This window comes from Alternaria alternata (genome assembly GCF_001642055.1).
Source record: "Alternaria alternata strain SRC1lrK2f unplaced genomic scaffold CC77scaffold_4, whole genome shotgun sequence".
NCBI lineage: Eukaryota > Fungi > Ascomycota > Dothideomycetes > Pleosporales > Pleosporaceae > Alternaria > Alternaria alternata.
Window position 1 is genome coordinate 1,383,455 of NW_017306193.1, and position 19,193 is coordinate 1,402,647.

The window sequence follows — 19,193 nt, forward strand, 5'->3', positions numbered from 1 at the left end:
GAGACAGACGACAGTGGCGGTGAAAACCGGAGGACGAGTGGACGGGCTGGCGGCGGGCTATGGACGAGAGGACCGTCGGCGGCGCTGCTAGGCCGGGGAATGGTGCAATGCAGATGCAATCACGCTGGTAGAGGGCGGTGATATGTATCCAGAGTCGTTGCCCGGCTGCGTGAATTGAATTGCTGCTCAGTGAGCTACACGGCGTCTGCCTAACTCGTTTGCCGGTGACGCTGCTATCAAGTGCAGCAGCACCAGAGCTCCAGCACCTGTCTTGATTCCAACACTTCCCGAGAGACCCCCCAGGCGCTCCCACGGTCCCAAAGTACACGTCTACCCAGTACCGCTGTACACCGCCCGCGCGCCTCCAGGCTGGAAGGACTCGGACAGCCTGCCCCGTTAAAGTGCTAGAGCAGAGTTTTCGCACAGTCGTTGCAACGCGCTTGTTTAGGGCTAAGGCCGCTCGGAGCAGCAAGCCAGGACCCAAGGGATTATTATGACTTCACGCCCAACTGCGGACCCGGCAGACAGCTCGCTCTCGACATCTCCCACAAGCGACACGTACTCCAGCAGCCCGTCTCGACGCAGTCTCCGGGAAACCACCAAGATTCCTCCTCCCACCAAAGGCTCCGCTGTCGATGCCCTCCAGCAACGTCCCGGACTAGTCTCTCGCGCCTCGGAGAGCTCGACCAAGACCATTCGACCCCGCCACCATCTACGCAACAAGTCGAGCAGTGTTGTTCCCACCCTCTCCACGCTCAACGTCGGCACTGCGCCCTCGACCCGCCAGCAAAACACCATGGCCCAGCACACGACAGGCAACTCCTCGTCAGGCGCTGCCGACCTGCTGCGGCAAGCAATGACACGGTAAGATAGATGCCTGCCTTTTAGACTGCGCATTTGCATATTGCCACGCACCACACCCACGCACCACGACGCACCGCCCACGATGCACCATTCACAGCCCTTCGCTTGGTCATCACTGTTCATTTCTCAGACGCTGCACACACGACTCCTGCCCTCACACCACCCTTTCACCGCCACTTCGTCGTCGTTTTTTTGCCTTTATCGAGATTCCTGCCCTCATCACTGCTAACGCCCCATAGCGCAACCAACGACAGCAACGACGACGGACACGACCAGATCGGCTCCACTAGCTCCACGCCCCCAGGTGCCACGACACCCAAGCCCGACCCGACGGACAAGCGACTGCCGGGTATTCTGCACAGTTACTTTGGCCAGGTTCGTGATTCTCTTATGCCCTCGCGGAAATCCTCATCCACGGTCAACCCCTCCCCCGCACCCGTCACTACTTCTGAAGTGTCGGACCCCCGAGAGAAGGAGCAAGAGTCACCCACCCATCCCAAGATGCTGCCCAGCCCCACCCCCAGTGCCTCTTCCCGAACTCCCTCAACCTCGCAGTTGACTGGTGAAACGGAGAAGCTAACGCAAGGCGACTTTGCGCCGGTGCAACAGGCTACACCTCCCCAGACACCGCGCACCCGCTCACAAGAATCAAAGCCCAAGCCCTCGAACCTGTCCCGCGCCTCAAACGCTTCCGACGAGTCCAAGGAGAGCAAGACGGCTCCCGTCGTGGCCCCTAAGGGCAAGCTTGCAGTCACAATCTCTGAAGGACGTGGTCTGCGCCCTAGCACAGACCCCTACGTTGTCTGCCAGTTCCAATGGGCTGAGTACATCTCAGACGGTCCTAGGCACGATGAGTCAAAGCGACCACCCATGCAGATGAAGCGGACCGAGAGCCAGATGGGCACTCCAATGGCCATCCCCATGAAGAGCCGACAGAGCAGCAACAGCGGACACAGCTCAGATCCCAGAGAGAATGGCTCCCTGGAGGAAGTAACAAGCCCCAAGTGGGAGCACGAGGCTATGTTGTAAGTGGCTAACCATCTTACATCTACAGTGATGCTGACGGTTGTAGTGACGTTGTGGGCGACCATGCAGAAATCGACATCTCCGTATACGACCGGGCCAACGGCGAGGCTTTCCTCGGCCACGTCCGCTTCTGCCCAAACCTTGTCGAATACAGCGAGCCATATGACGGCTGGTTCCCGCTAGAGCCCCGAGAGGGCGAGGGAGGTGTTGTCACTGGAGAGATCCACCTCAAGCTGAACTTCCAAAAGGTGGAGAAGAAGCACTACGGTCCTGAAGACTTTGAGATTCTCAAGCTCATCGGAAAGGGCACATTCGGCCAAGTGTTCCAAGTACGCAAGCGGGACACTCGCCGCATCTACGCTATGAAGGTTCTGTCCAAGAAGGTCATTGTGCAGAAGAAGGAGGTCGCCCACACACTTGGAGAACGCAACATCCTCGTCCGGACAGCCATGGCTGATTCGGCATTCATTGTCGGACTCAAGTTCTCCTTCCAGACACCCTCAGATCTATATTTTGTCACTGATTACATGTCTGGAGGCGAACTCTTCTGGCATCTCCAAAGAGAGGGCCGTTTCCAGGAAGGCCGTGCCAAGTTCTATATTGCAGAGCTCATCCTAGCCCTGCAGCATTTGCACGAACACAACATCGTGTACCGAGATCTTAAGCCCGAGAATATCCTTCTGGACGCCAACGGTCATATCGCCCTCTGCGATTTCGGTTTGTCTAAGGCTAACCTTACCGAGAACGCAACGACCAACACATTCTGTGGAACCACAGAGTACCTCGCACCTGAAGTCCTCCTTGATGAACACGGCTACACCAAGATGGTCGATTTCTGGTCGCTTGGTGTGCTAGTGTTCGAGATGTGCTGCGGCTGGAGTCCCTTCTACGCAGAAGACACCCAGCAAATGTACAAGAACATCGCGTTTGGAAAGGTCAGGTTCCCTCGGGACGCCCTCAGCACTGAAGGTAGGAATTTCGTCAAGGGACTTCTCAACAGGAACCCCAAGCACAGGCTTGGCGCAACACGCGATGCCGAGGAGCTCAAGGCTCACCCCTTCTTTGCCGACATCGACTGGGACGCGCTGGGCAAGAAGAACGTGGTACCACCATTCAAGCCCAAGCTCAAGGGAGAGCTGGATGTTTCCAACTTCGACCCGGAGTTTACCAATGCTCTAAACGGCGCTGGTTCTCTGAACGCACGCGCAGCTGCTTTGGCATCAGGTGTCAACCCCGCATCCACACCGCTGTCACCAACTATGCAAGCAAACTTTGCTGGCTTCACCTTTACCGATCAAAGTACGATGGAGCAACAATTTGGCAACGACAGGCACAGGAATGATGCTCTGGAACGAATGGATGAAGACGAGGGAGACGAAGTCAACTGGGATCGACCCGCAGGTCGCGGAGACAGGATGTCTGGCATCGTTCCTAGTAACGAACACGACGTCTTCAACCATGGCCAATTCGATGTATGATGAGCATACGCTCACATACCCAGCCTGCTCTTCGATCCTAGGTTCCTCCACGACCCGACAAAAGTTTCTGCTTTGTTCTATCTTACCAGTACATGGCGGTACTATTGATATGAGTCTTTTCTTGGATACCCGGAGCCTACCAAACAGGACCTGAACTGCGTTCTAGTCCTTCACTAATTTGCCCCATCGGTCGCTGCTGTCACGACTTTAGGCATGGTCACGATTACACAGGGTGTGCGCCACATGTTTCTCGACGACAACGCCAGGGACCTGACACAGCGCGCGATTGATTACGAATACAAGATTTCACAGAATGAGTTCAAGTTGCTGCGGTTTCCCACGCTTCAGTAGACACGATGTTTCTTTGCTGGGCTATGGGTTTGCATTGCGCTGGTGCATTGCTTTCGCTTTTTTCAATGTGGGAGTTCTAATGGTACTTTGCCAAGTCGAGGCTGTTTATTTATCATTCTTTGTGCATTATGCGCGTGTATTTGCACGTCTTTCTGCGCGTTCGGCATACTAACGATATGAATTCATACGCATCGTCATCGAAGAGACATGGGTCGGGGTGATATGATGGATATGGGCGAGCTTTTTTGTACATAACTATATGAGACATCAAGTTCACTTTTTCGTACATGTCGCCATGATTCGGCTCTAAAATGTTTATCCTCTTTGTATCATCTATGGCTTTCAACTATCCTAGCCACCTTCTCTGACCTGTTCCCTCGCCGGGCTCATCCCATACCTCCATCATATCCAACCACTCCAATACAAATGCCCCGACAATCTTACACCAGTCTCTGACTGTCTCTCCGTCCAAATGCTCCCCGTCATCCTCCATGGTATGCCACACCCTGGGGAAGGGGCTTGGGATAACATGCAATATCTCTACACCCTTGCTCATAAACGGCAAATGATCATCAGAGATACCACCACTACCCATGGTCCCATTGACATCAGGTAGGAAAGGCGAGCTGGGCTTCGATTCGAGAAGTTTCAAATCTCTGAGTCGTGATTCTATGGTCGAGAGGTGACGGTACGCCCAATGCGTTGTGGGAAAGTAGGATGGTACCGTGGGTGATGCGCTACCCAGGAGATCGAGGAGCATGAACAGCGAGATTTGAGATAGTGGAGTGCGGTTTTGGTAGAATTTCGATGCTGCAGAAGGGGGGTTGGATGTGGAGGCCCATTCTTGTGCTAAGGATCTACAAGGGTTGTGTTAGTATGTACCATGTGAGTGGGAAGTAGTAAGATCAAGAATCAGAGAATGACAATGAACGCACCTCGATCCATACAACGAATCAGTATCACTCCAGTTCTCAAACGCCTCTTCACCATCCAGAAATAGAATCTGAATCCCCATGTCCATATCCACCGTACCACCCTCCTGTAACGCAGACATCTCATCGTACATGCGCTGGATGTATGGATCAATCACTTTGGCTATGTGCATCAACATGGCGCATGGCGCCGCACTATCTGTCGCACCGATAAAGCCGCTAGGTTGCAGTTTACTATCGTAGTGCGCGACCAACGTGAGGAGGTTGGCTTGTCCTTTGCTGACCCATGGTGGTTCGCGTTTTACGACTAGATTTGCAAAAGGCAGCTCTGCACCCCGCGATGTCGGAGTTGTGGATGTGCTGTTTTGCCAGGATATATTCCAGGCTGGTAACTCGGTTTGGAAGTACGAGACTAAATGTTGCTGGGCGAGGATTTGGCCTGGGGTGCCGGGAACGCGGGGGATGAGGAGAGGAGCGAGAAGAGGGCCGTCCTTGTAGTCGATCGCAGCGTCTGGGGAGGGGATTGCGCGGAGGAAGGCATCTGATAGGGGTTTGTAGGCGGTTGTTGGGTCGGAGAGGAGGAGGAGCGTTGGGAGAAGGGCGGATGGGAGGGTAAAGAGCATCGCGATGATTGGTTGTGAATATGCGCGATTGGCAGAGAGTTGTACCTGCGTGCTGGTCGCTGTACTGAACCACGGGCGATTACTCGATGGGAAGGGAGAATGAACGTCTTTTCGCACACAGGAGAAGTAGAGTTCATGCCCAGCAAGACTAAGTAGCCGTATACGAAGCTTGGAAGAAGAGGTGAATAGAATGGCCTCTCTCTCTAACAACTCAGCTTCTCAACTCGAAGTGTGTTTCATCGCAACTGAGTTTGAAACCTCGTGCGAGTTTGGCCTGCTCCATCAGGCAAATACCAAAAGCCATTTCTGCCGTGCTTACCGACCTCGAAATGGTCTTGCGTTTCGTGCTTCAGTTCGGTCCCTGACGCGGCAGAACAACATCCCTGTTGTTCACGTGAGCTGCATGTTCATCTTATCAGATTGATCTCTCTGCGGGCTGCTGTGTGATGACGGAGGATCTAGCCTGTCTCGGCGCCTATGATGCATGTTAGACATGCTGCCGAGGTGCTATCCAGATGAAGTATATATTTGTATGCGCGCATATTTCAAGTTGATTTCAGTAAGTTTCATACGTAGCACTACCTACATGGCCTTTGCACATCCTTGAAAATGCAATGCAGTGAATATAGGTCTATCTACAATTTCGCCTTGCCTTGACCCTCGCACTTGACAAGCGCGCGTCCATTGGTGAGAACAGTCTTACCTCCCTCAACCTTTACGATGAACCTAATCTCCTCCAATCCGTCAGCATTTATATCGCCAGTCCTCCACATGTCCGTAATCAGCTTGTCTCCTGGCTTGACAGGTGCCGCAAATCTCGCCTGGAACTCCTTCAAGTTTTCAGGTTTCGAGCCACCAAATGCTTTCAAGATGGCATGTGCAGACATGTTCCAGGAAAACAGACCGTGGATGATGGGGCCACCGAAACCCATCTTCTTGCCTGGCTCAGGGTCGGCGTGGAGAGGGTTGTAGTCGCCATTCAGACGGTACAGGTGTGCTGTCTCCATTGTGGTTTGATGGACATGGGTGTGGTCGGGGTTACGCGAGGGTGGAGGGTAGTTGGGCTGTTTGGGTCCTGTGGATGGGTTAGTTCAACGTTGTCCGTATTTGTTAGATTACTAGCGCTGTGAAGGCTTCATGAGAAAGACATACCCTTCGGTCCACCCCAACCGCCCTGGCCAACGTAGAAGCCACTGCCTACAGCTCTGGTGTAGGTCTCTCCACTCTCAGCATCAACAAGGCGTTGTTCCGTCTCCACGACGGTAGCCTTGCCCTTGTCATAAACACCGAGTACCTTGCTCCTGATCTCAAACTTGCGTCCATCGCTTGTTACAGGAAGTGGTTTGAGGACTTGGATCTTGCGCTCGCCATCGAGGATGTGCTTGGTGTCGAACTTGGGAACACCTTCAATAGGCTCTGCATTGCTGCGCGCGTAAAAGTCAATGACTTCTTGGTCCGTGTGCTTGAAAGGGAGGATGATAGGATAAGTCGGAAAGGCGGCAAACGAGGGATGGAGCTCCTGCAGGACATGTTAGATGCATTACAAAGTTTGTGGCTTGCGTGTATAGAGACTGGGGATGGGTTTTAATTCCACTGGATATACTTACGTAGAGAAAGTGTAGCTCATCTGGGTAGGTAGCGCCAATGCTGTTCGCAAAAAGCAGCAGGTCGCGCTTGAGCCATTTCACCTCATACGAGGGAAACTCAAAGCCGACGCCAGGACCCAATTCTTTGCCCATGATGAAAGTGGATATGATGATATACGCTGATTGAAATGCGCGACTACAAGGACGACAGGTTGGTTTGAAGAAGAAGTGGGTGCTCAGTTGGAGTCGTAAGCTTCCAGGTTCGCAGCGGGGCGGCAATCGCGACGCGGAGCTGGAGTTTGAGCCGAGGTTCGATTCGTCCAAAATTGGTCAAGTTGAGTAATTCCACAACAGGATTAGTATTGAACAATGCGACTCAAGATTAATTAGCTGAGTCTTGGATGCCAATGCCAATGCCAATGCCAATGCCGATGTCGGTTTGGATAAGTCTTTTGCCTTGCTGTGGGACCATGTTACAAGTTTGAACATCATATTAGTCTATCTACAGTGTCGATGCTTCGATCAGAAGCCAATATTAAGGCGGCAAAACTCTTGTCATGCCTCCATGCAGATCGTGACAATATACCTGTATAATCCTTCCCATCCCTGTCATCCATCGTAATATCGTGATACCACGTCCTCACACTACCCTACGGTCAACAAAGTGGGACCACAATCCCATACGCCGAGTGTGAAATGATGCAACCTTTCGAGTCTAAGCTGAATCATGGAGATGACTCCCGCAAATGCTCAGAATGCAAGCGAAGGAAGAAATGAAGTTGTGGGGGTATAATGTGGCAGATTGGTCGTCTACTGCTTGACCTCGTAGGAGCGGCGGAACATGCTGTCGATGCCGGTAAGGTAATACGTGCCGGGAACAATGGTGTCAACGCTTCCCTTGGGAGTGAAGTCCTTCTGGAGGTGAGCCTGCTCACGGAGGTTGCACATCTGGAAGAAAGTGTTAGTAGAGTGCTTCACGATGAATCAAGATTCAAGAGACTTACCTCATCGTAGACCTCAGGGGCGACTACACGCCTCTTCTCGAGACGGTTCTGGATGTCAAGCTGCTTGGCAATGTTCTCGGTGCTGCCCTTGACGGTGAAGGAGAACAAGGAGGAGGCCAGACCACTTCCGTAGCTGAACATGCCGATGCGCTTGCCCTCGAGGTCCTGGCTGCTGATGTTGGCGAGCAAGCTGCACAAGCTACCGTAGACACTACCACAGTACATGTTACCGCACTGGGTGGGGACTTGGATGCTGGGCTGGACGCGAGACGCGTAGCGCTTCTTAGCGAGACCCATGAAGACCTTCTCTACAGTCTTGTCAGAGACAGAGGTGGCGTAGTCGAGGTCGCGGAGCTCAGCGGGAACCTCGGCGAAGATGGGGTTGGAAGGGTTGGCAAGGAAGTCGTTGTAGAGCAGACGCGCGTACGACTTGGCTACAAGCTTGCAGGTGGGGGCGTGGAAAGCCATGTAGTCGAAGCGGTCGAGAGCCGTCTCGAGCTCCTGGCTGCCGTTGACACCGTTTCCGTTTTGTTGCGACTTGAGAGTCTTCTCGCGCTCGTTGTAGGCCTTGTAGCAGGCGTCGACAGCCTCGGTGTAGCAGCGAACGGAGAAGTGACCGTCAACGACGGGGTACTCGCTGGTGAAGTCAGGCTTGTAGAAGTCGTATGCGTGCCTGATGTAAGAGCCACGCTGGCCAGCATCCATGACAATGGGCGCGTTGGGACCAATGAGCATGGCAACACATCCAGCGCCACCAGTCGGGCGGGCGTTGCCCTTCTTGTACAGCGCAATGTCTCCAGCAACGACAACGGCATCACGGCCGTCCCAGGCCGATGACTCCATCCAGTTTACGGAGTTGAAGAGAGCGTTGGTTCCACCGTAGCATGCATTGACGGTGTCAACACCCTCAATGTTGTAGTTGCCAGATTCCTCGAAAAGCTGCATGAGCACAGACTTGACGGACTTGGACTTGTCGAGCAGAGTCTCGGTACCGACTTCGAGACGGCCAATGCTCTTGGGGTCGACGTTGTACTTCTTGAAGAGCGAGGTGACGGTGGTCAGGGCGAGGGAGTAGATGTCTGCGTAGAGAAGGTGTCAGTTTCGCCTCTAGGTATCATGTAGCCATGCAGTCAGAAAATGTTGAACCCACCCTCACGGTCGTCGCAGAAGGACATCTTGGTCTGGCCGAGACCAATGGTGTATTTGCCTTGAGAGACGCCATCGAACTTCTCGAGTTCAGCCTGGTCAACGCACTGTGGACGGCTTGTTAGCATGCGTTGTTGCAAAGCAGCGCGCGAGCATTGGGACGGCAAGTACCGCGCTTGCCGCATGGACGACATACCTGGCTGGGGAAGTAAAGCTCAATGGCTTTGATACCGATGTTGGAAGGACGAGCAGCCATGTTTGCAAGAGTACAGAATGTTGTGAGGGGAGCAGAAGGGGAGTGTGTTGGCCAGGGAGGGGAGTTCACCGCCTTAAGTAGTTTGACGAGTAAATCCTACGCGACAATGGCAAGGTGCAGTTTAGTAGCGGCTATCAGTTCAGTTTCGTGGCAATGCTAGTACGCGCGTGGGTACAAGTCTCGAAAGGGGAGAATTAACGGGTTTTGTGCACAAGTTAGCCCTCAACAATGCCAACAGCGGCCCACGCGCTTGATTGTTGTGTCTGCTAGTCCCTGAGATTTTCGGTACATTCTTTTCGGTGCATTCAGGGTCTGGCTGCGAAGACCGGCGTGGGTATTGATAGCGGGGCAATCATACCACGAAAAAGAAAAGTGTGCATGCCGCCTTGCTCTCTCTGACACGACGCGCATGCTCCTTCGCCCTTATCCCGACTTCACACGACCATGCTGCTAACATGGCGAGTTGGCCCTTTTCATCCGAGCGGGAGAAGTACTCGCTCGACCACCTATCGCCGCCGCGCTTGGCATGCAGGGATTTACTAGCTAGTCAGGCACTCAGGAACCATCAGCCCATCGCAACAAGTCACCCCTAGCAACCTCATACCCTCCGAAAGAAGAGTACTTGCCGTGTGCTCATGGCACAGCCTCCACGGTATGCGTAATGTTGCGTCACGATGGCTGCGAAACTTCCAACTCGGTGCAGCTGCAAGGTATCTGGCACCGGCAGAACAGGACAGAATACTGTTGCCTGTAGACCCGAGTTACGAGTTGTGTTTATGGAAGCAGATATACTCAGGAGTAGTCGGACGAGACTGCTGAATTCGACTCCTTCCTGCCAGAACTACGAGCAACATAAGGATATCCGAGATTCACACAACGGATGGGGATAGCATAAGAAGCGAGAGCCGTAGCGTCAACTACCTATAGTCTTTCGGAGTAGATGGAAATTATCCGCTCTATAGAGTGGAAAATGTGCCACTACTTGACATTCAACCAGAAAAACTGACTGGGACATCCTGGGCAGATGACGCTGCAGATGACATGTTCAACACGTGCCTCGCATACCCAGTAGGCGAGTGTATAAAAGCACCGCATGTCTTGTCTTGTCTTGCCAAACAACTTGGTCTTGGATATGGGATGCACTCTGGATCCTACTTGAACAGCGGAGAATGCAGTGGTCGATAGTTTTGTCGAACGTGTTCTGTCTAGCAGTAGTGGAAGTTGCCGTCCCAATATTAGAGATGATTAAGGTCGGGCAGTCCCAAAGTAGCCGTATATTAACGCGAGAGGGGCAAAAGTGTGCTCGCAGCCATTCAGGCAACGTTGACAGACATGCAGTGCGAAGAGACGATGCATGAGAGGAATTCAAGGTGGAAGGTTGATGAGTTGGTCCAGGCGGGTGGAGGGCTTGTGTTCTCGAAGGGCTGCTTATCGAGGGTTCCAAGGTTCCAAGGCTGGTGTTCGCCCGTGCGCCTTTTAGTGGCGCCAGCGTCTCAGGACAACCTCTGCCAAACGTGATGCACCTTCTCTCCACTACCAACTCCACGACACGACACACGCCAATTCGCACCACACTCGCTACACGCGCGCCATCCATCGCTGCCGAGCGCGCACCACATCGAGCAAAAATACGACGAGACGACTGCATCGCTTGCTGGGAGGACTGAAAGGGGAGAGGAACGGGCCTTTGTGGCTCTCAGGGACAGTTCGGCGTCATGGACCGACGCAACAGCAACGACGACGAGCCATCGCGGCGGCTGAGCAACCCCGATGTCTTTGGCGACGACTACGAAATCGACCCGGACGAGGACGATTTCATGCCCTCGGTCTCGGATGGCTTCCGACCAGCCAACACGAGCGAGGCATGGCAGGGCGGCCGCCAGAACCACGACCGGATAGGCGACGCGCCGCAACGACAAGCATCGACATCGAAGCACCCCGAGAGCGACTTGCGCAGGACTGCAACGCGAAATAGCACCGCCAAGGTGCGGGACTCTATGACACAAGACGGCCGACCGCCCCTCAATCGTGGGCCCAGCCACCACTCGCCCCTTGCACATCGCGACTCAGTGAGCTCTGCCGGGTCCTTTGCGACGACCAGCAATTCTGAGAACCCCTTTGAGACGGGCCCCAGCCATCCATATGGCATGTATCCTCAGCTGTCAATGGCACGGCCGCTTAGCGTAGCAACTAGCTCCACCGAGCGCCAACCGCATCGATCAATGTCACTGCAACGGCCGACACACCCATATGCCATGTACTCGCAAAGCGGTATTGTCGACCAAGAGTCGCCAGACGAGCCAGCCCAGGCGCCTGTGCCTCAAGTCCAGTCGGCTATTCCCGTGGGATTTCCGGGCCTGAACAACGGCTATCACAGAGTCCTCGGGCCTGACGGCGAGGAGCAGGACATCATCGGGCCCGACGGACACACGGAGCAGCTTCCACCTTACTCAAGATATCCAGAAGAAGGTCCAACCAAGGCGTCTTTGGCAGCCGAGGCAAGCGCTTCGTCACGTGTTATTCCTGCTCCTGTGCAGGTCGACGCAGAGGATCCTTTCAACACCCCCGCATCACCCGTCTCGCCGCTGAGCACTACTTCACTCTCGCCACCTCCTCTACCTGCCGTTCCTCTGCTACCTTCTGTCACACCCGCCCGCCTACCACCTCAGAGACCCGAAACCCAGACCGGTAATCTGGCCCCTGCCAACTCCAACTCTACCTCCGCGCAAAGCGGCACTGTTCCAGCGGACGCTTCTGACTCGTCTTCTGCATCTTTGTTGGCGACGGAGAACCACTTCTCAGAGAAGGCGGAGCCAGTCGAGGGCAAGGTCAGTTGGCGGAAAAGGAAGCTATGGGGAAAGGTGCCTATGGGCGTGGCCCTTGTGGTTCTCATTCTTATATTGGTCTTTGCTGTCGCTCTTGGCGCAGCTATTGGCACCTTTGCTGCCAAGAAACATGACGACAATGACGATCAAGATGAGAGCAAAAACCCTCATGAGGAAGCGTAAGTGTTTGTGATTCTTCGACATTTTACGTAACTAACATTTGCTAGTCAACCCCAAGTTACAGGTCAAAACGGGTCACTCTTCGACGCAGTTCCCATTTCGACTCCGGCTGGACTGTTACCACTACCAACTGGCGCTTTCGCACTTCCTCTAGGTATACCACAAGAGAGCAACCCTGGATGCCTAACACAGGCGAACCAATACTCCGCATGGTCATGTAAGATGACCTTCGCTCCCCTTGTCATAACGATCAACGACACTGTTATTGCTGGTGAAACTCAGCAAGTTGCGTCTATGGGTATTGGTCCCTCTGTGCCCCAAGGTTCCATACTATACGGTCTTCAGACTCCTTTACTTGATGCCAAACCGATGGAACTAGTGCTCGACCTAGACTACAAAGCTTATGGTCCAGCTTACCATTTTTCTGCTCGATACGACAAAATCGTCATCTTGCCACCCGATGAGCTCAATTTCGGGTCAGCACTCACAAAGCGACAGGATAACAAATACCGACAGCGTTTCGAGGTCAAACCTGGCGACTATCCCTGGTACTGCTACTGGAACAACACCTATATCGAGGGTTATATCTACTCCGATGACAACTCCACAGCTGCTTCTTTCACGTCGTTTCCTACACAATGGCCTACGCCCACACCTGAACCAACTGACGATGGTGCTGTAAACATCGCCGTGGCATCGTCAGTCGGTAGTTCTGCCAGCCCCACACAGACTACCGAGGTGTCTGCAACGCCTTCGCCTGTCAACCTGGCAGTGCCAGCCCCAGTTGCGGCACGAGATTCCGCTTCAGATGCCTCTTCCCCCCCTCGTATGCCACCCTATCCCCGGATCGTCAAGATTGAAGAACGCCGCCTCCCTGATTCGCCGCAACCGTACTGCCAACAAATGCTCCTGCTCGACAATTACGAGATAACAACAGCACCAGCCCCGAACGACAGTCCCATCAGAATATGGCTGCAAGAGTTAGATCCTAGCTATGAAGAGTATTTCGCTGCCCAGCCCTCCCAGACAATCACGTTCGACAGAAAGGGCAAGCGTGAAAGCTCTCCCGATATACAGCGTCGTATGGATCCTTCGGATGCCTGTCACTGTCAGTGGATGTTTAAGTGAACGACTGGCATAATTCACAGCGCCTCTTCCTTTTCGCAATGATGCTAGAGCACGATTTTTGGATACTTATTTCATCACGGGCATTGGGCATATTACATGTGTTTGGTGTTCTTCGGCGTTTTGTTAATACGGACTTACGAGTCTCGACGCATATCTGGCATATTTCGGTGTTTCCGTCTCATTTCCTTTCCAGTCAACACGTTTGTATGCTATGTTCATAGCTTCCCACATTTTCTGTATCATCTCTGGGGACGGGAAGCAGGCCTCGCAGGGCTATATTTGGCGCTTATCGTTGTTATGCTAACTTGTATATATTGAGATGGTGGGAGTTCAGAACCGCGAGTACAAATGTCGCGTGAGTTCATATTGAAAACAGATAGATAGAAGAACAAGATTATTTACATTATGAGGGTTGTCGTTTTTGGGTGTATGGTGCTGATGTTGCGCTACTAATGCCGTTCTTTAGAAACACCCTAACTGCTACACAACAAACTGACTGTGCATACGACAAGACAACCATGCCAATTGTGAAAGAGTGTTTTGATCACTCGTCCTGCGTCCGATCGAAAACTCTAACCCCAAACTTCCACACCTCATCCACAACGAATTTCTTTTCCCCGCCCTCATCTTCCTGCAAATCTAATACCACCAAGTCTGCATCTGCACCCTCCTCCAACGTGCCCTTGATACCCTGTAGTCCCAGCATCTTCGCCGGTGTCTCAGTGACCGCCTTGAGGGCCTCGGGCACACTAGCCCCCGTCCAATTCAAGAAGTTGCTAACACAGTCCACAAGTTGAATGCTACTTCCCGCAATTTTACCATTCTCCTCGAGTGTTAGCAACGGGCCCTGCTTGACGATTCGCGACCCGTTTGTCCAATCATATGTCCCATCGGGCATACCTGCCAACCCCATGGCATCGGTAACGAGAATCAGACCATCTGGATGAGCATTCCATGCTATCTTTATAGAAGTCGGGTGAAGATGAATGCCGTCCGCGATGATACCAAAATATGGTTTCTGGATAGACGACGACGGTGTGCCGAGGAGGCCGAAGATGCCAGGATTGCGGTGGTGAAGAGGACGCATAGCGTTGAAGAGGTGAGTTATCATTCGTGCACCAGATTTTATGCTTGATTTTGCTTCTTCGTAGGTTGCTTCCGAGTGCCCTATTGAAACGTGTATACCGAGGGAGTTGAGATGGGGGATGGATGAGAGGGCACCGGGAAGTTCGGGTGCAAGGGTGATAAGCTTAATGGGCGAGGGCTTTTGCAGGTTGTCGCTGCCGTAACAGGCTTCCAGGTCGGAGGCGTTGTTTGTTGGTTCGCGTAGGACAAGAGCATTGTGGATGCCGTTCTTAGTAGGGCTCAGGAACGGTCCTTCGCAATGGGCACCGAGAGATTCTGATCCGTATGATGCATCGCGAGCGGCGCCTGAGGGCCCTAGGAATGGCAGGGTCTGTTGGTAAACCTCTGGTAGTTGTGAAGTCAAGGTTGGCAGATATGATGTGACACCCGTTGCAACTAAGCTTCGATTGACTCGATGCACTCCCTTGGCGTAGGCCGATGTGCCTTCATCTGGGAGCACGGAGAAGTCGAAACCGTATGCGCCATTGAGTTGGGTATCAATGAGACCTGGCGAGAGGACGCGTCCACCCAAATCGACAATTTGTTCCGGTGCAGTGCGATACTCGTAGAGAATCTCTTGTCCGTTTAGAACTTTGCCGCTCTTAGAGCTTATCCATAAGTCTTGGTTGACCAAAGCATTGCCTTTTACCAATAAGCAGTTGGTGAATTTGATGACGCCCGAGAAACTCCCAGGATGCACTGGTGCAACCGATGGCATTGTCGGTCGCGAGAGCCTAGTTTCCTGCTAGGTAGTAGACCCTTGTTGGATGGGAAAAAAGCGTATATTGGTTCAAGAATCGACTGGAAGTGGAAGGAGTGGTAAGTTGTGCCTGGGCGAGCAAACTCGATACCTGTTACAAAGAGACTTGCAGCCCGTTTACTACTTCTATCGCGATTACATCCCTACGCCTATCTTCATGCGATGATTCTGTTGAGTCATCGATGGCGGGCAAACTTGCCTTGCACGACCTGTATCATCGCCATAAGGCACGTTGTCCAATTGCTTAGGTTGAGTGGAGTGTGGGATCGAGGTAACACGGTGATCATCACATTTGGCCGAACAATCAGCGTGTATCACGGTTGCATGTGAGGTGGCATCGAAGTGGATGTCATTGATAGTCGAGGAAGTGGATGGTGTAACGATGGACGGGCTTGCGATAGCTAGCGGCTCGCTAACCACGTACCCCAGCTTGGAATGGCGTGAATGCTACCGTGCCATCCTCCCCATCTTTCATCCACTACCAATCTGCGAGTCACGTTCAAGCCTTGGTGCCCACCCGGAATTCCACGTCGCATTCAGGGCTTCATTGCGACGCGACGGCGCTGTCATCATGAGCAAGGTCGAGAACATGGATCCTGTCTGGGACGACCTCGATAGGTGAGCATGGTGCCCACTCTCACCCTGAGAATGCGCAATGTGACAAAGAGCCAGGCTAACTTGCCCGTGATGTAGGACTATGGTGGGTCGCATCCGCCCATGCTGCACGGGATTCGCTGACGGAGGCTTTGTAGGGCCAACTGTTCATGATGGGCTTCGATGGCACCTCGGTCACTCCCCACATTCGTACGCTGATTGAGGAACATCATGTTGGCTGCATACTACTTACTGCCAAGAATTTGAAATGTCAGCAGCTTACGCTTTTTGTGGCTATTTGCCGTCGTGGGTTCTCTTACTAACTTGCCACAGCGGCCGAAGATACTACCCAGCTTATCTATGAGCTACAGAAGATTGCTCACGATGCGGGCCACCCTGTTCCTCTGGCCATTGGGATCGATCAGGAAAATGGCGGCGTTAACAGTCTTTTCGATGACATCTACATCCGCCAATATCCCAGTAACATGGGAATGGCAGCAACAGGCTCGACCGAGTTGGCTTTCGAAGTAGCCAAGGCGACTGCACAGGAGATTGCTGCGTGTGGCATTAACTGGATCTTCGGTCCGTGTCTGGATGTACTCACCAATGCACGCAACCAGCCTTTAGGGGTAAGGACGGCTGGTGACGATCCCCAGGAAGTTTCTGCCTTTGGCTGCGCCTTCATGGCAGGCTACAAGGACGCCGGGGTGGTGACTTTGGGTAAACACTTTCCTTCTTACGGTAATCTGGAGTTTCTAGGCTCAACACTTGACGTTCCGATCATCACAGAATCCTTAGAGCAACTTAGCCTAAGCGCTCTGATACCATTCAAGAAGGCTATTGAGAGAGGCCTTGATTCCATGATGGTTGGTGGCTGCGCCATGTCATCGGCCGGACTGAATGCGATGCATGCTTGTTTGTCTGAGCAAGTTGTCGACGAACTCCTTCGAACAGACCTGAAGTTTGATGGTGTCGTGGTCTCGGAGTGTTTGGAGATGGATGCTCTCAGTCACAACATTGGTGTAGGCGGCGGCACAGTGATGGCGGTCAATGCTGGCTGCGATGTGGTACTTTTATGTCGATCCTTCTCGCTTCAACAAGAAGGGCTGAAAGGCCTCAAGACTGGCATCGAGACGGAGATGGTCTCGAAAGAGCGCATCTTCAATTCACTCAGACGCGTGCTAGCCATGAAGAAGAAGTGCACATCATGGGAAAAAGCCTTGAACCCGCCGGGCATCAACTACCTGGAAAAGCTGCAGCCTTCGCATACTGCACTATCGACCAAAGCGTATAACAGCTCCATCACAGTCGTCCGAGACAAGAATAGACTTTTGCCGCTAACAAACATACTTGAGAGCGAAGAAGAGCTTCTTCTGCTGACACCGCTTGTGAAGCCCTTGGCTGCATCAGCGGCGTCACGAGCAATATCTGATGCTGCTAACGGCGCGGCAGGCCATTCGCCAGAGCCTGCTGTATGGGATCGGAGCTCGTCAGTAATGAGTGGGGAACGAGTCTTTAGAGAACTGGGCCGTTCTCTCGCCAGGCAACGCAACGGGAGACTACTTCACACATCTTACACTGCAAACGGTGTTCGCCCAGTCCATGAAAATCTCATTAATCGGGCAAGTGCAATCATCGTACTTACGGCTGACGCCAACCGGAATCTGTACCAGCATGGTTTCACCAAGCATGTCTCAATGATTTGCAACATGCAGTACACGACTGGTGGCGAGAGGCGCGAAAAACCTTTGATCGTCGTGGCAGTTTCAAGCCCGTACGATTTTGCAATCGATACATCGATTGGGACATACATATGTAAGTGACATCTATTTACGAACTGCATATGAGAGAAATACTGAGTTCGTACACCAAATTTAAAGGCACCTACGATTTCACAGAGACAGCACTCAACTCCCTCGTCAGGGTACTGTATGGCGAATTGACTCCTTCTGGAACACTACCGGGCACTATCAGTAAGAGCCAAAAGCTCCATCCAAGCAAGCAGCATTGGTTAGTCGAGAGTAAGTTGTGGCTGTACGAACTGCATGTGAGACATATACTGACTTGGTACCTTCACATGTGCAGTCTTCAACGAAGAGCGAGACGGAAACGCTCTGGATACGTTAGTCGCAGCTGTCGTTGAAAGCACAGCTCCGAGCCAACGGTCAGAGATGGCAAGCGCGACGTCAAATTCATTCATCCTGCACCACCCGGAAGTAGAAGAATCACACTTCGTCGTCAGAAACAGCAGCACACAAGCACTCTATGGATTCTGCTCGACCTACTTCTTCAAGGCCACAGGCACCGGTGTGATTGGGGCTCTGTTTGTAGATCCAGCAAGGAGAAAGCTCTCGATTGGTCATTCGCTGCACAACCGAGCTATTCGTACACTTCTGCAGAAGGAGGGTATCAAGAGATTTCAGCTTGGGTCACGCCTCCCAAGTATGTATCTTGGAATCCCAACCGGACATGGAAATGAGCGCAAACGACTTCGATCGTGGTTTGCTCAGCTTGGCTGGGGCGCAGCACTTTCTCGTCCCGTCTGTAACATGGTTGCGCGCAATTTGCAGACATGGACTCCGCCCACAGGCATGGCCAAGAGTCTAGCAAGTGCAGGAGCACAATTTGACCTTGTGTACGGATGGGATTATGCAGGACCTATTCTTGACCATATCAAGACGAGCAATCGCCAAGGCTTAGCGGAGGTGTACAAGCTTGCCCTCACAGACCCGACAGCTTGTGGTATCATTCGGGCAAAACGACCAGAAGACGGCGCGTTGGTGGGTACTGTTGTGCTTTACAATAGCCACTCGCGACTTGCTGAGTACATACCTCCGCTGAAGCACCTCAACGAGGCGGCTGGAGGTATTTCCTCACCCGTCATATCACCTGGAGTAGGAGAGTACTCGACACTACTGCAGGGGCTGATCCTTCTTGGCATGCGGCAGATCAAGCAGCTGGGGTGCAACGCATGCTTGCTCGACTATGTGAGTAGCCGTCGGTCGGTCGGCCACGACAGCATACTGACACAGACAGATGGACGGAGACGGCAACTTCGACGGCTTTTCGGCAATGGGATTCGATGTCATGCATAACTTTGAGGAAGTTAGCTGCGATGCTGCGACATGGACTATGATCCCGCCCGCATGATTGGGCTGGCTCTTCCCGTCAGAGGCCGAGGGCGCTGGCTACTTTGTTCAAAGCTTCTTGGGTCGGCGTTTGGGAATATTCTAGGCTCGTGTTTTGGTTTGCTTTTTTGGTATCCGGTACGGGCAGGCGTCCCATTGGTTATGACTACCGCTTGTACCATGATGT

The 19,193-nt window shown here is 52.9% G+C and overlaps 7 protein-coding genes across 7 annotated transcripts; 3 read left to right on the plus strand and 4 right to left on the minus strand.

Moving 5' to 3' along the window:
- Positions 1-317: 317 nt before the first annotated feature.
- CC77DRAFT_648308 (serine/threonine-protein kinase SCH9) lies at positions 318-3,525 on the plus strand. Its single transcript, XM_018532620.1, has 4 exons — positions 318-864; positions 1,104-1,239; positions 1,519-1,889; positions 1,937-3,525. The coding sequence occupies exons 1-4, from the start codon at positions 494-496 to the stop codon at positions 3,366-3,368; spliced, it is 2,310 nt and encodes a 769-aa protein (XP_018389536.1). The 5' UTR covers positions 318-493; the 3' UTR covers positions 3,369-3,525.
- A 540-nt stretch (positions 3,526-4,065) lies between these two features.
- Positions 4,066-5,442, minus strand: CC77DRAFT_983321 (hypothetical protein; the record flags this gene model as incomplete). Its single annotated transcript, XM_018536141.1, has 2 exons — positions 4,655-5,442; positions 4,066-4,576 (listed from the first exon to the last, which is right to left on the minus strand). The coding sequence occupies exons 1-2, from the start codon at positions 5,272-5,274 to the stop codon at positions 4,066-4,068; spliced, it is 1,131 nt and encodes a 376-aa protein (XP_018389537.1). The 5' UTR covers positions 5,275-5,442.
- Positions 5,443-5,806: 364 nt separating this feature from the next.
- CC77DRAFT_1038512 (3-alpha,7-alpha,12-alpha-trihydroxy-5-beta-cholest-24-enoyl-CoAhydratase-like protein) lies at positions 5,807-7,209 on the minus strand. The gene is made up of 3 exons (XM_018527119.1): positions 6,882-7,209; positions 6,427-6,793; positions 5,807-6,349 (listed from the first exon to the last, which is right to left on the minus strand). Exons 1-3 carry the CDS (start codon positions 7,011-7,013, stop codon positions 5,910-5,912), a joined length of 939 nt encoding a protein of 312 aa, XP_018389538.1. The 5' UTR covers positions 7,014-7,209; the 3' UTR covers positions 5,807-5,909.
- Positions 7,210-7,423: 214 nt separating this feature from the next.
- On the minus strand, positions 7,424-9,621 carry CC77DRAFT_1017717 (hydroxymethylglutaryl-CoA synthase). The gene is made up of 4 exons (XM_018524465.1): positions 9,207-9,621; positions 9,015-9,117; positions 7,865-8,943; positions 7,424-7,808 (listed from the first exon to the last, which is right to left on the minus strand). Exons 1-4 carry the CDS (start codon positions 9,264-9,266, stop codon positions 7,671-7,673), a joined length of 1,380 nt encoding a protein of 459 aa, XP_018389539.1. The 5' UTR covers positions 9,267-9,621; the 3' UTR covers positions 7,424-7,670.
- Positions 9,622-10,803: 1,182 nt separating this feature from the next.
- Positions 10,804-13,671, plus strand: CC77DRAFT_648585 (hypothetical protein). Its single transcript, XM_018532624.1, has 2 exons — positions 10,804-12,270; positions 12,319-13,671. Exons 1-2 carry the CDS (start codon positions 10,982-10,984, stop codon positions 13,397-13,399), a joined length of 2,370 nt encoding a protein of 789 aa, XP_018389540.1. The 5' UTR covers positions 10,804-10,981; the 3' UTR covers positions 13,400-13,671.
- Positions 13,672-13,780: 109 nt separating this feature from the next.
- CC77DRAFT_1017719 (N-acetylglucosamine-6-phosphate deacetylase) lies at positions 13,781-15,715 on the minus strand. The gene has a single exon (XM_018524466.1). It carries the CDS (start codon positions 15,240-15,242, stop codon positions 13,944-13,946), a length of 1,299 nt encoding a protein of 432 aa, XP_018389541.1. The 5' UTR covers positions 15,243-15,715; the 3' UTR covers positions 13,781-13,943.
- A 140-nt stretch (positions 15,716-15,855) lies between these two features.
- CC77DRAFT_1058611 (glycoside hydrolase) lies at positions 15,856-19,028 on the plus strand (the record flags this gene model as incomplete). Its single annotated transcript, XM_018528147.1, has 7 exons — positions 15,856-15,902; positions 15,978-15,984; positions 16,037-16,148; positions 16,212-17,693; positions 17,759-17,899; positions 17,964-18,865; positions 18,915-19,028. The coding sequence occupies 7 exons, from the start codon at positions 15,856-15,858 to the stop codon at positions 19,026-19,028; spliced, it is 2,805 nt and encodes a 934-aa protein (XP_018389542.1).
- Positions 19,029-19,193: the final 165 nt, after the last annotated feature.

Bases quoted from the DNA above. Each gene is read 5' to 3' on its own strand.
- CC77DRAFT_1017717 (XM_018524465.1), bottom strand. From the start codon at position 9,266: ATGGCTGCTCGTCCTTCCAACATCGGTATCAAAGCCATTGAGCTTTAC. The intron at 9,118-9,206 runs GTATGTCGTCCA...AGCCGTCCACAG, and splicing joins AGCTTTACTTCCCCAGCCAG to TGCGTTGACCAGGCTGAACT. The intron at 8,944-9,014 runs GTGGGTTCAACA...TTCTCTACGCAG, and splicing joins CTTCTGCGACGACCGTGAGG to ACATCTACTCCCTCGCCCTG.
- CC77DRAFT_1038512 (XM_018527119.1), bottom strand. From the start codon at position 7,013: ATGGGCAAAGAATTGGGTCCTGGCGTCGGCTTTGAGTTTCCCTCGTAT. The intron at 6,794-6,881 runs GTAAGTATATCC...CATGTCCTGCAG, and splicing joins ATGAGCTACACTTTCTCTAC to GAGCTCCATCCCTCGTTTGC. The intron at 6,350-6,426 runs GTATGTCTTTCT...ACCCATCCACAG, and splicing joins CGGTTGGGGTGGACCGAAGG to GACCCAAACAGCCCAACTAC.
- CC77DRAFT_648585 (XM_018532624.1), top strand. From the start codon at position 10,982: ATGGACCGACGCAACAGCAACGACGACGAGCCATCGCGGCGGCTGAGC. The intron at 12,271-12,318 runs GTAAGTGTTTGT...AACATTTGCTAG, and splicing joins AAAAACCCTCATGAGGAAGC to TCAACCCCAAGTTACAGGTC.
- CC77DRAFT_648308 (XM_018532620.1), top strand. From the start codon at position 494: ATGACTTCACGCCCAACTGCGGACCCGGCAGACAGCTCGCTCTCGACA. The intron at 865-1,103 runs GTAAGATAGATG...AACGCCCCATAG, and splicing joins CTGCGGCAAGCAATGACACG to CGCAACCAACGACAGCAACG. The intron at 1,890-1,936 runs GTAAGTGGCTAA...TGACGGTTGTAG, and splicing joins TGGGAGCACGAGGCTATGTT to TGACGTTGTGGGCGACCATG.
- CC77DRAFT_1017719 (XM_018524466.1), bottom strand. From the start codon at position 15,242: ATGCCATCGGTTGCACCAGTGCATCCTGGGAGTTTCTCGGGCGTCATC.